The 13,518-nt window shown below is 38.5% G+C and overlaps 1 protein-coding gene across 1 annotated transcript; it reads left to right on the plus strand.

The window, feature by feature from the left end:
* Window positions 1-2,228: 2,228 nt before the first annotated feature.
* On the plus strand, window positions 2,229-11,686 carry rasl11a (RAS like family 11 member A). Its single transcript, XM_023345769.1, has 8 exons — window positions 2,229-2,915; window positions 5,094-5,150; window positions 5,270-5,352; window positions 6,661-6,701; window positions 6,792-6,921; window positions 7,469-7,544; window positions 9,473-9,549; window positions 10,665-11,686. The coding sequence occupies exons 1-8, from the start codon at window positions 2,759-2,761 to the stop codon at window positions 10,809-10,811; spliced, it is 768 nt and encodes a 255-aa protein (XP_023201537.1). The 5' UTR covers window positions 2,229-2,758; the 3' UTR covers window positions 10,812-11,686.
* Window positions 11,687-13,518: the final 1,832 nt, after the last annotated feature.

Genomic DNA, 13,518 nt, shown 5'->3' on the forward strand with positions numbered 1-13,518 from the left:
CCCCTATCGGTACTGTCAAAGCGGAACAGAAGGGGACGACAGCGAGAGCTTCCGGTATGACCTTTCAGAATAATTTAAAACATTACAACAAAACAAAAAGGCAAATTTTGTGTGTGTGTGTGTCGGGGGAGGGGGGAGGGAGGGGGGGGGGGGGGGGGGGGGGGGGGGGGGAATAACACATTCCATTCCACATTTCAAAGTTCACCAAACTTTACCGAAAATTGTCTGAAATCAAATAATTTTAAAGGAATTAAGTGGGCGTGGCCAAACTGCTCCACAGCGCCCTCTAACGTGAGATAGGCCAAGTCGAACATAGTAGAGATCTGAAACCCAAATAGTGAGAAGTTGTTGCGAAGTAGTGAAAGGTTGTTGCTAAATAGTGACACGCTGTTGCCAAAAATATTGTTGATCATTTGATGCTTTTGTTTAACCATAAAGAGGGCAAAAGCATCCCCCATTTTTACTGACGTTATTGTCAATTATTCTGGTCTTGTTCCATAGTATTGTGATGCTATTGCTCATTATTGAGACGCCATTGCCAAATAGTGACACGCTGTTGCCAAAAGTATTGTTGATTATTTATTTACATTGCGAAGCCATTTGTTATGACTCTTGCCAAAATAGTGCAAAGTGGTTGCCAAGTAGTGACACACTGTTGGCAAACATGTTGTTGATTACTTATTTATTGATATTGTGACGCTGTAGCCAATTATTATGACATTGCATGATACTGCAACGCCGTTACTGAATCGTGCAGTGCCGTTGCAGACTGTTGCAACATTGTTGCCAAATAGTGACATTTGGCAGCAGCATCTCATCTCAGGGCAAATAATCAATTGCCTTGTTGTTGTGTTCACTTGTTCCTCTGATGAAGGCAGATTGAAATGTTCATCTCCATCAAGTTCGCACAATAAGGCTGAAAACTGAAATGTGATCATCAGTATTTTATGTCTTTGCAAGCTTTTGTTTTTTTAAAAGAATTTTTCAGCACCATAGTGACCTTTATGTGTAGAATATTGCAATAATGCTGCCAAATTGTGAGATGTTGTGGCCAAATGTTGACACGCCGTTATAGGCTGGTCCTGTGGTGACATCACAATTTAAATGTCTGTTTTAAAATAATTTTAAAAACTGCACGTGTCTCTAAATAAACAAAAAGAATAATTTTATTTATTTATTTTTTTGCTTCATGCAGCAAACACAGTTTCAAAACCATAATGATCTTTGCTGTTTTATTCTGAAAATACAAGCACAAAGTTTCCGCTTTAGTTGCTGGTTTTTTTTTTTTTTTTTTTTTGCTGTTGTAGTTTAGAGTTTCCTGCCGTCCACTCCCGGAGGTTGTGAGGGAGTGTCGCTGAACAACTACTTACTTGCTCATAAGTGTTGGTTCGGTTCTTACAGGGCGCCGGATTGGTGGCCATATCGTAATTAATGTTAATTAATTACGATCTGCTTCTCAAAGACCTTTGGTAGTTGTTTTAGGCAATAACAATAAGACAGTTTTATCTCAGCAGTTTCTAAAATACCTATATAAATTCTTTCAAAAAAAACAACAACATTTTTTTTGCATGTTTTTAATATTATTTCATAGTACAATACTTATACTGAATTAGAAGATTCTAATCTATCTATCTATCTATCTATCTATCTATCTATCTATCTATCTATCTATATATCTATATATCTATATATCTATCTATATATCCATCTATATATCTACTGGTTTTAATTGTTTTTCTACCATCTCACAATTTTTTTTCCTTTTAATAGACAAAATAATACAATTAAGCACACATATGAAATACAAAAGTATTATTTCTCTAAAACAGACATCGCAAGGTATACATCCAAACAAGCATTATCTGAAACAAAGAAAAGAAAATATTATGCCATTTATATAATATTTTTATAAAGAACACGAGTAAGATTTAGTTTGTTGTTGTTTTTTAAAATCTAGGTGCCCCCCCCCCCCCCCCCCCCGCCCCCCTTTACAATTGACATTGACGGACTTCCATACAGAAGTGTCCAGCTATAGAGAAAAAGTGATGAGCGCCAACTTAAAGAGTGATGGTTTAAAATCCCAATCCACGTCTTTGTTTAAACCTTTTCTTCACCCCCACTTGATTTAACGCCGGTGCTCTCATCGTTTATAAAGCATCAGGCTGAGAAGTCGGGCCGGATTCCCACCGGTCCCCCGGGAATATGTGAGGGGACGGATCAAAGTCTACATCCCTCCCTCTCATCACTCCTTCTGCTCTCTATCCACAGCCAGAGGCATCTGGAATCTCCGGGAACCGGATCGGTTTTTTTTTTTTTTTCCTTTTAGCTATTAAAGCATAAAAATGGACCAGTGACGCGTTTCAGGATGCCTCCATTGTGAAGCTGAAAGCCAGTTTTACCCCAGGAGAGAAAGACTTGGAAGAAATTGTGGCACACTTGGCTAATAACTGGGAATTATTAGGGCAAACCAAAATTTTGCTGATCAGTTTCTAGCTGCTGCTCTTTGCGGAAAACAAGAGGGATTTTTTCTTTCTTTCTTTCTTTCTTTCTTTCTTTTCTTTCTTTCTTTCTTTCTTTCTTTCTTTCTTTCTTTCTTTCTTTCTTTCTTTCTTTCTTTCTTTCTTTCTTTCTTTCTTTTTTGGGTTCAAATCTGGATTAAGCGCAGGAATACAAACACGGAGTTATTTCTCCCAGAGTCACAAGAATTTGCTGCAATTCCCCCCCCCATAAAGCTCGACGCGGTTCAGAGGGGAGCTAAATGCGGCTGTCTGGCGATTCTGCCCCGGGAAGCATGAACAGCAGCGGGTCTGGCAACTTCCTGCTGGTCCCCATCCCGGAGTATCCCCTGCTGGACTGCGTCCCCAACAAGACGGTGAAGATCGTGGTGCTGGGCGCCAGCAACGTCGGGAAAACCGGTATGGCGGTGGGATGCAGTTATTCTTGTGGATCCGGGAAAGTTTTCATTTCGGATTAGTCGCGTTGCATTCAAGCGATAAATGGAGGCAAACTGTTTTTTTGTTGTTGTTTTTTTATGACCAAAACGTTATTGCGGCTCAGCTCACCTTAAGAGAAACAATTAGGTTTTTTTTAATTTGTAGGTGGCAGAGAAATAAATAAACTGCTACCATTGTTCGACGACAGAGGGCGATAAACAGCACTGATTTCCTGAAAGAAAGAAAGAAAGAAAGAAAGAAAGAAAGAAAGAAAGAAAGAAAGAAAGAAAGAAAGAAAGAAAGAAAGAAAGAAAGAAAGAAAGAAAAAAAAAATCAAGCAAAATTTGAATTTGATTAATATCGTTGATGAACTGTAGGGGGGCGGGGGGATAAAATACCATGGAGTTGGCTATAGAGGTACGAACATAATCATTTCTATGATTTACACTCATAATATTTATGAAAAATAACAACAACTTTAATCATCTTTTTGAAAGTGCTGGAAGTTCAGTTTTAATTGATGGTGTGAGTCACAGGGTTAAATCATTTTTGAAACATTGTGTTTAACAAAACATGATTTTTAGAAATATCCTTCTGCTAGAGGGCAGGTTTCTTCACAAACATATGTAGTGGTTGGACATAAACATGGACAAATTTAAGAATTATATTATTTTTGCACTTTATGCGGATGCTCCTTTATCATACAGATACAAATTCCACCGGGTGAATGTTATCACTGAAATATTTTAACTTTGGTCCAGCTCTGTCAAGCCACAACTGTACACTTTAATATATTTGGTTAGGGTTTTGTGCTACAGACCAACACAGAGTAGTGCATAATTGTGAAGTAATTTCAAAGGCTTCAATGTCATTTTTAAACTGAAAATATGCCACTGCTGTCTTTCACTGTGAGCGAAATAAGTTTAGGGTGACATGTCATTTTAGTTTTCTGCCACACGTGGAATAGATCAAAGTCTTACGTTATAAATGAATGTTTGGGGTGAAATAATTGACTAATCTATTCCAAGTGTTATAACTTTGTATTATTGCCCTATATGTAACTGTTAGCGAGATGGACAGATTCTCACGGCAGCAATTGCTTACACCCGACACAAATGACCAAAACGGTGAAGGTCCCAGAGAAACATTTGATTGCATTTTGTGTTTTTTTTCCGTCTCTTTTCTTTAGCTGGAGTTAGAAAGCTAAACAGTTTTCTTACACTAGATGAACTATGAGCTGGGAAAACAACAGAGAGTGATCCACACCGCATGTCCAATGAGGCAGGAATGTACTCTGTAGCAAATCTGGGAGAACCATCAAACTCAGTTATCTGGAAAAGAAGAGCATCACATGTCATAATGTATTACCTCGGCTAATAATCCATGAGTTATTACTGCTGTACTCCCATTCTACGTTCATTCAGCGTAACACCACCTTCTGTCAGATCCCAGTCTACCAAACCACATTCAATGGCACCACTGTTAAAAAAAAAGGATAAAAAGAGATTAATTCACATTGTAGTAACTCTTATAATGAGTTTTGGAGATTTTCTTTAACCTCATTTATCATCCTGCTCACTGTGTGTTGTGGCAAGAAAAACTCTGCTTTTTTTTGTCACTTTGTTTTTACCACTTTCACACAGAATATCAATACAATACATTGACGTCAGAGAGATGCAACGACCCACCAGTGTCTCTGGATGTTATCCAGTGTGCCACTTCAATGAAAAAACACAAAATCTTACCAAGTATTTTTGCTCTTAGTTTCTAGTGCAAATATCTGAGTTCTCTTGAAATAAGACAAAACTAACTTACAAGTAACTTTTCAACAAGATACAGGAGCTTGTTTTAAATAAATAATTCCCTGATATTGATAAAAATGTACACGTTAACTGATTTTTTCACTTGCGTGCATTTGAAAGTGAAACAATCTGCCAATGGATTAGTACTTTTTTGTCAATATTAAGGGATTATTTACTTAAAAGGAGCTCCTATTTCTTGCTGAAAAGTTACGTGTGAGATAGTTTTGCCTTATTTCAAGAGCATTAAGATATTTGCACTAGAAACTAGACCAAAAATACTTGGTAAGATTTTGTGTTTTCCATTGCTCTTCTTCCTCACCTTTACGTCACTAATTGACAATTTCTGTTTCACTTTCAGCTCTGATTGTCAGGTTTCTGACTAAGAGGTTCATTGGAGATTATGAAGCAAACACAGGTGAGGTTTCCCCCCCCCCCATTCATCTGACTGCCTTTGCCACCAGCGAGCCCCCGCCACGATTGATCCTCTCATCCCTTCACATTCACCCTTCCACCCGGATCTTTTTGTCTCTGCAGGAGCGCTCTACTCTAGAAAGGTCACCATGGACGGGGAGGAAGTGTCGCTTCAGATTCAGGACACACCCTGCGTTGCCCTCCAGGTTAATTTAAGTGAAGCAAATTACTTGTAGGCATTTGTTTCTAAGGATGTGTATTCATTAGGTTATTGTACATTCTTAAATAGTAGCAGAAAGTTGACAGGAAAGACATTTTTTGGGGCGGACGAATTACAGTCTGTTTGCGTAGGTTCTATAAGGTATGCATATGATGTATGGCACTAGTGGCATGCCAGAAACAGACCTTTTGTTATTTTATTAATTTTTTACCAAGAAGTCAGTAAAGAAAAGAAAACATGGACAGTAGCTCCTAAATAGTTTCTGACTAATTGGCACTATGGAGGTTAAGGCTATAGAGAGCATTACAAAATGTTAAAAAAAAAAGAATTCTGTAAATTCGTGTCATGATACAGGTCTTGAATTTCAATCATAATGCCCTTAAAAAGTCTTAAATTTGAGTCGATGAAACCTGCAGAAACCCTGTTCCTTGCCATGGTCTGAGCCATGCTCTGTCTTAAAATTCCAGGTTATTAATTGGAAACGTAGGACTAAGTGTTTGGGATTTGAAAAAGAGTAATACAAATAGTCAGTGATTTCAACAGGCATTTAATGGAATAACTGGATAATTGAGCTGAAATAATTTTCCGACTGGCTGGCAGAAAATGATCTGCACTGGAATGTTGTTTCTAGATACTGATTCCCCCCACACACACACACGGACCGGCTTTAATGAGGTGACTTGGCAAACTGACAGACGTCTGTATCTCCACAGACGATGTATCAAATATAGTGACCTTGATATGTTAAGATACATGTTTCATTTTTACTCCCTGGACAATTTCACTTGACCTTATGTCTTGGCACAGTCTGCACTGAACTTGGAGGAGAAATACTTGTTCTGTTCAGTGTGATTCTAGCAATTATGAGGCCAAATTTTGGGGAATGTAAATGTTGTGCAGTTCAAATTCTGCCTTAAAATTAAAGCTAATTAGGCTGCATTTGCATTGCTGGACATTTGGCTTAAGTTTTGTAATCATTAGTGAGTGAGTGGTTTTTTTTGTTGTTGTTGTGGGCGTACAACTCTTGTTTTGAAACTTCTCAATAAGAATAACATATTGTATGTGTCTGATAACATTGAGTTTGATTAGTTCCCGCCTGGAGAACTCACATAGAGTGAGAGAGAGAGGGGACAGAAAGGCAAAAAGAGGCACAAGTTTAAAGCTGTGATCTTCATTTCATACTTAATAACATTTAATTGACACATTCAGTCTATGCTACTCATTTCTGTTGGTTATGAGCTGGCAGCCAAACCGCCACCTACGTACTCATGTGACTCTTTTTGTGTTTTGGCAGGATGACGCTGAAGGCCTGTACTGCCAGGAGCAGATCAACAGGTCAGGCTTACACCACGTCATTGTAGGCTTTAACATAAAATGAATGTTTTCAAGCTTATTTTCTTTACTGTCTTCCCTTTTTTTTCTCAGGTCCATCTACTGGGCAGACGGGTATGTGTTGGTTTTCTCCATTACAGACAACAGTAGCTACCGAACCATTCAACCTCTGTACCAGCACATCAGGCGAATACACCCTTCTGGAAACATCCCAGTTATCCTGGTAAGGATGATTCATGTGAATAAATGTTAGTTCAATTCCATCCAATTGATATTCCGTCTGGCATGTTTTTGAATTCTTTTCAGCTACAGTAGCTCACTGTAAATATTTTTGTTATATTTGTCACATTACAGATATGAAATTCAGTGTCTTTTATTGGGATTTTATGCAACATACCAAAACAAAAAGGATTTGAAGGTTTAGAATAACTCTAAACCTTCAACCAGAGCTACAATGAAACACCTAAAGACATATTCAGGTGTTACAATGTCCCAGTCAAACCTGAATCTAGTCTAGTTTTACCACAGGTCTTCTGTGGGAGGACTTTCAAATGTTTGTTCATAGACACTTTCCTGCCATTCTGACTCAGTTAGACCTTTTCTGCAGGGAAGCAAGAGGTGATTTCGCAAAGTATTCAGTCCCGATAAAACACATTAAGGTTTCTGGGTGTAATGTGCTAACAGTATTTATTTCAACGCAGACCAGACAAGAAGCCTCCCGACCTTAATCCCTTAATCTAATCTGCATCATAATCTGTTCCCCACTGCAGGTTGGCAACAAGAGTGACCTGCTCCGAGCTCGACAAGTCCCCGCAGAGGAGGGCGACACGTTAGCAACTTCACTAGGTGTGGCATTTTCCCGCTTTCACCAGCCATGATTTGAATTCAGCGCAGCATAACCGGTGTTAGGCTTGAGTCTTTTGAAATACTTGCATCTGACTGGAGCCTATGTAATTTTGAAATACAAATGAAAATGTTAATGCTTCTGGAGAAGATTACAAGTTTTGCTTTGAATGGAGCAACAATTTATCCCTGCACTTACCCAGGCATACCTGGCAATATTCAGTGCTGTGTTAATAATAATTAAAGGTAAAGATGCTCCTAGGCTTTTAAAAGACCGGTGACAAGTAAAGATTGGCAATTGTTTTCCATAGAAAGTTATCTATTTTTTGCAAGGACAAAAACACCTATTTAAAAATTTTTTGTTGTCTATCTTATGTTAAGATTTTGCACGTAAACACTAATTATGTAAATAAAACTTCCCGAGGTCAAACATTTGAAGATTTAGCATCAAATTTGACATTTTATAGGGTAATATAGCAAGGCTATAAATGTTGGCTAATATTCCTACAGGCAATGGCACAAATATGACTTACATAGTTTGTTAGCAAGATTACTCCTACCAGGTCTTGCTATGCTGTTTCCAAGCAGGAACTGTCCAACGGTATGTAGAGTGTATGATATAAACTTCAAAACAATTGATAGGGAGCTTCACAGCAGATGCCAGCTTTAGCATTGTATGCCTAGAGATGAGTGAATCTACGTTGGCGTAGACAGAGAGTATGCACAACTTAGCATGAGATTAAGTTACATTAATATCAGATCATTGCTTTGGCAACTTTGCAAATTTTGTTGCAGTTGTCCATATGTGTTGTTCATATTAAGCTCATATACCATGCAATTTACCAGAGTAATACATGGCAGCCTGGGAAAGCTGGAAATGAAGTTATTTGTGTTGCTCAGAGAAACACACTGTTTCTTAAGGCAGCTGTTTCCATAAAACTTAAAAACACAATTCAAGTATGCAGTAATAATACACACTCCCTTTGCATTAAATGGTTAGTTATTTACACTGATGACTGAGCTTTAGGTCTGTTAAAAGTAATGTTCCATGTAAAATCCATAACACCGAAAGCATCAGGTACTCATTTTTACACTTTCTATTTTAGGTAGGCTACTGGCTGCTGATAGGAACCCAACAGAACCGATCTCTGCTGAACTGAATCTATTTAGAACTTCTATATTTAAGCAAGAACTTTGTCCCAACTTTAGTAATGGCTGGAATGTGTTTCTGAAAAGCTTCTTGCGTTTACCTAGGAGACATACAGCATAATAACACCAGCAGCTACAATCTAAGTTGACAAAATTCAAACTTATTTATACCCTAACCCAATGTTCCTTTGTGATTCTTTATATTTTGACCCACTCTGAGTGTGTGCAAGGTCGATGTTTTTGGTTATCAAGTGAAATATCTTGAAAGCTATTTGATGTTCGTGGTTCACAGGAGATAATTGCTCTCTCACTTCCTGCCTTGTTCTTGATCCAAGAATTCCTGCTTGCCCGGTTTGGAAAAAAGAAGCAAGATAAGTAAACAAGCAGCCAGTTCCTAGATGGTTAATTGGGGTCAAGCGCAGGTCACACCAACCAATACCAACAGCTTCAAAACTAAGGAACAGGTCTAGTTGAGCTCCCTTACAAATTTGTTGCCTCGATAAACTGTGTCCTCGATGTTGCCTGATGTGAGAGGAATGTTGACAATTATCGGGATGATGATAAACCATCTCATGAAACTCTGTCCTGAGTTTCATGAGTTACATAAGGAACACCATTTTGATGCATTAACATTATTTCAAGCATATTTCTAGTTGCGCTAGTTTATCATAACAATAAAGTAAAGATCAAATTTTGCCAGTTTCGCCAGAAACAAAACTATTCGCTTCGAGGAAATAGTTGGGTGAGGTTGATATTTGTCTGAACTATGTCTCTGATCCCAGGGGGCGTTTACTTCGAGGCCTCGGCCAGAGAGAACCACGAGGGAGTCCACGCCGCCTTCCTCCATCTCTGCCAGGAGGTGGGGCCTTATCTTTCTGTCAAAAAACGTTTGATTGGTGAAGAGGCGGGAGCCCATATTTATAGAACAGCTGTCCTGATGACAGCATTTTATTTAGCTCCTGAGGTGTTGGTCATTTTTAGATCCACCATCCTTTAAAGGAATTTTATGCTCTGTGGGAGCTATGATAGCTGAGTGATGACTAAAAAAGCGGAAATACCATCTGTTTATCTTTTTGGCCTTAAAGGGAAACCAAACTGCATTGTAAATTTTTTTTTTCTCCAGCAGAGTAACAGTTGTTACCCTCAGGGAGGATCACTGAATGTGCAGCTTCCTGCTTCTTGCTCACACATGCAAAGTCAACACTGCAAAAACACAAAATCTTGCCAGATAATTATTTTTGTCAAATTTCTAGTGCAAATATCTTCATTCTCTTGACGTAATTTTTCAGCAAGATAAAGGAGGTTGTTTTAAGTAAATGATTCCATAATATTGATGAAAAATACAAGTGAAAGAATTAATCTGCCATTAGAACTACAGTCCATTTTTTAAATAAAATTTAAATAAGCTCCTATATCTTGCTGAAATGTCACTTTAGGTTCAGGTAGTCTTATTTCAAGTGTTCTTGGAATTTTGTAGAAAATGAATTTGTAAACGATTGTTGATCCTAAAGAAAAACAGGACCCTGCACAACTTTCATATAGTCAGCTTCCTATAATAATGGCCTAAGTCGATTTTCGCCAAAAGTGTTCCTCTTTTGAAAGAAGTCATGATTTTTTCCCCCCAAAATAAATTTGGCAAAAAAAATTACTTGGGTCATTATTTTAGGTAGGTGATGACATTAGATCCCCAAAATTGATCCAAACTTTTTTGGGGTTATCTTTTTTCTATTTTTCATTTGCCAACATTTGAGCAGAGGTTGTTGTTTTTAGCAAAATATGCTTGAGAGGCAAATTCACTCCATTTTTGGTGGATGGGGAAGCCAAAGAAAATCATCCAGAGAGCCGTAAATGGCCCTCTGGCCACAGTTTTGGACATCCCTGACTTAGGCTACATCCATTTGATGTAGTGATTAAATTGTTTCACTGAAACAATTTAAAACGGAAACCTCCTAAAATATGCCTTCTGTGCACCAGGTGATCCGGGCGCTGGGAGGCGGGAATGGGGAGAAGAGGAAGGGCGGCCTACACCTGGCCAGACCCAAGTCTCCCAATATGCAGGAGCTGAAGAGGAGGTTCAGACAGGTGCTTTCCTCCAAAGTAAAATCAGCTACAACTATCTGACCTGGAGCTGAATGGGGACAAAGCGTGACATGGTAGCAGCTTCCACGCAGGAGGCGATATCAAAGTCTTCTGTCGAAATTAAAAGGTTCGGCGTCTGAAGCGGGACATGAATACTACCGAGGCGTTCTGAGGAGATCAAAGCCTTTCAAAGAGCACAAGGAGTTCCTCCTTAGATAGACAGATAAAGGCAGAGACTGAGTTTAGCTCTGGAAAAGACTCCTGGTCAGCAGAATCTCCGTGCTGGAATTAACAAAGAGCAGGAGTGATTAATTTCTTGCTCTCAAGAGAATGAAAATGGCTTTTTTTTTTTAACCCAAAGCAATAAAATCTTTCAGAATTTCATCCGAAGACAGATTCTTAGATTATACTTACAAACTTTGTTCTTTATTTTTCATTTCCACTGGTGTTGTTGTTTTAAACAGCTGATGTAAATATTTTTAAGAATGTCAGGACTTTTTAAAATAATAAAAGAAATGCCTTCCTTGCATCCTCGTTGAGGATATTTTGAACAAAAACAGGAAATGACCCCAAAAATGCAAGAGTTCATGGCTATACAAAAGGACAAATGACAGAGGACGGAAATCCTTTTATTCCAAACTGAGGAGCGAGTTCCTCATCTTTAAAGATGCCCTGGGTTCATATTTAGAGAACAAAAAAATATAAAAGATCTGTTCAAATGAGAAGGAAGTCATTTTACATCATACGCTGATAAAACAGACAGGTAGTGTCTAACCATTAAAAAGAGTTTAATAATTTCCATGAATTTTATTCTATTGTTCAGTCTTTAAAAAGTTGTTTAAAGAAAGTAGATCCCATCTGTTGTTCGCAATCCCTTTGTACCAATAAATTGTTGGTATTAACACTATAAAATACTACTTGTTCTGTGTGAAGATCATGGCTTGGTTACTAGAAACAGTGTATGTTTTTATGTGTGTGCGTGTGTTTCCACTGTTCTCATGACCTCTCCTGCTGCTGAAACACACACACACACACGCACACACACATACACACACACACACACACACACACACACACACACACACACACACACACACACACACACAGAATTCCCAATAAAGACAAATTCCTCCTCATCTGGAATTTCTTTCTGGGTCACTGAGCCACTAGTCTTTAGCAATATACACACACACACACGCACACACACACACACACGCACACCCGCCCACACACACTAAACACTAAACCTAACCATTACCAGTACATGTCTAACTCTAAATCTAACCAAAACTAAATTCACATCTTAGTCCTAAACCCAACCCTAAAACAGCACTTCTTTTATGTGGTCTGTCCTCTGGACCCCATTAGGAGCACAGGGTTCTCACAGCGTATGTGTTAGGACAATTGTTCCTACAATGTGTCAAAAACAAGAACACACACAGTATGTTTATCTTCACAAGGACTTTTTTATTTACTTTCATTAATTTGTCATTAATTTCTACAGCATAACCATGACCATATCACTAAACCTAACAATTGTCAGTACATGCTTAGCCCTAAACCTAACAAACTCAATTCACACCGTAATCCGAACTCTAACCTCTAACCTAAAACCAGCACTTGTTCTCATGGGGGCCACATAAGGATCTCTGGGTCCTCGCAATGTAGTTTTTGTTGGAAAAAATGTGCCTTACAAAATGAGAAATGTTAAAACAGACACACACACAATCACACACAGTGAAAAATGTTTGCTGACCCCAACTCTAACCCTTTTGCTCTCTGACCTTTGGAAGCAGCAGGACTCCATCAAACTCAGGAGAAAGCCCTTTCAGAGAACTCGCCATGCATTTGGTCAAACTGCCATTAGATGAATGCAGACCCCAGAGTTGTGTTCTTGTCTTACTCAACCTATGGATGTGGATGTGTTTAAACAGTGACGACCTTCCTCCACCGAACATAACTCATTGTTTTTTTGTAGGAACATTTTTAAGCTTAAGGATAAGGTAAGTAAATACAATATTGGATTTTTAAATTTTTTTTACTTTTATCTGAAAAAGAGTTTTTATTACAATCTCTGGTGTATTTTGGTCACTTGTTTTCAAATGAGCTCTCAAATTTCTTCCTCTACCACACACACACACACACACACATAAAAACACACACACACCGATCTCTAAAATCTCCTTCCTGTGAGCCACTGTGCCACATATTTGGCTCCACTAGACAAAGAGGAAACTTTTGCACTTTCCCTCTAGGCCACTTTATCAGCTCCGACTCTTACTTCAGCAGGGAGTTAGTGTGATAGATGGAGACCTAATGTGACATTATGAGGTTAGATTCATAGAAGTAAGCCTCTTCCAAGTGTTGCCTTTTTTTGGTGAGGGCAGTCCGAGCTTTACTGGGATCCGTTTCAAATGTTAGAAAAGCTGGGAGAACAAGATGACTTTGATATATATGTCCAACTCTATAATTCATAACAATACAATTTGTTGCACAAGTAGTCACAATATTTGACCATTTTCTTCTTCTGTCACGCTACGATCCACAAACATCGTTGTATTTTATAGGGATTTTATGCGACAGACCTACAGAAGGCCGTGCTGCGATTAGAGTGAGAAGCCTTTAGGAAATGTTTCTGCCATTTTTGTACTTCTAGAGACAAAAACTTTTGCCTACTTTGCTTTGCAACCTCCATCAGGTTTGATACAAAGACTCTGACAGATTTGTTTGTCCACGTCTTGCAACAGAT

This window comes from Xiphophorus maculatus, chromosome 14 (assembly GCF_002775205.1).
Source record: "Xiphophorus maculatus strain JP 163 A chromosome 14, X_maculatus-5.0-male, whole genome shotgun sequence".
NCBI classification, from domain to species: Eukaryota; Metazoa; Chordata; class Actinopteri; order Cyprinodontiformes; family Poeciliidae; genus Xiphophorus; species Xiphophorus maculatus.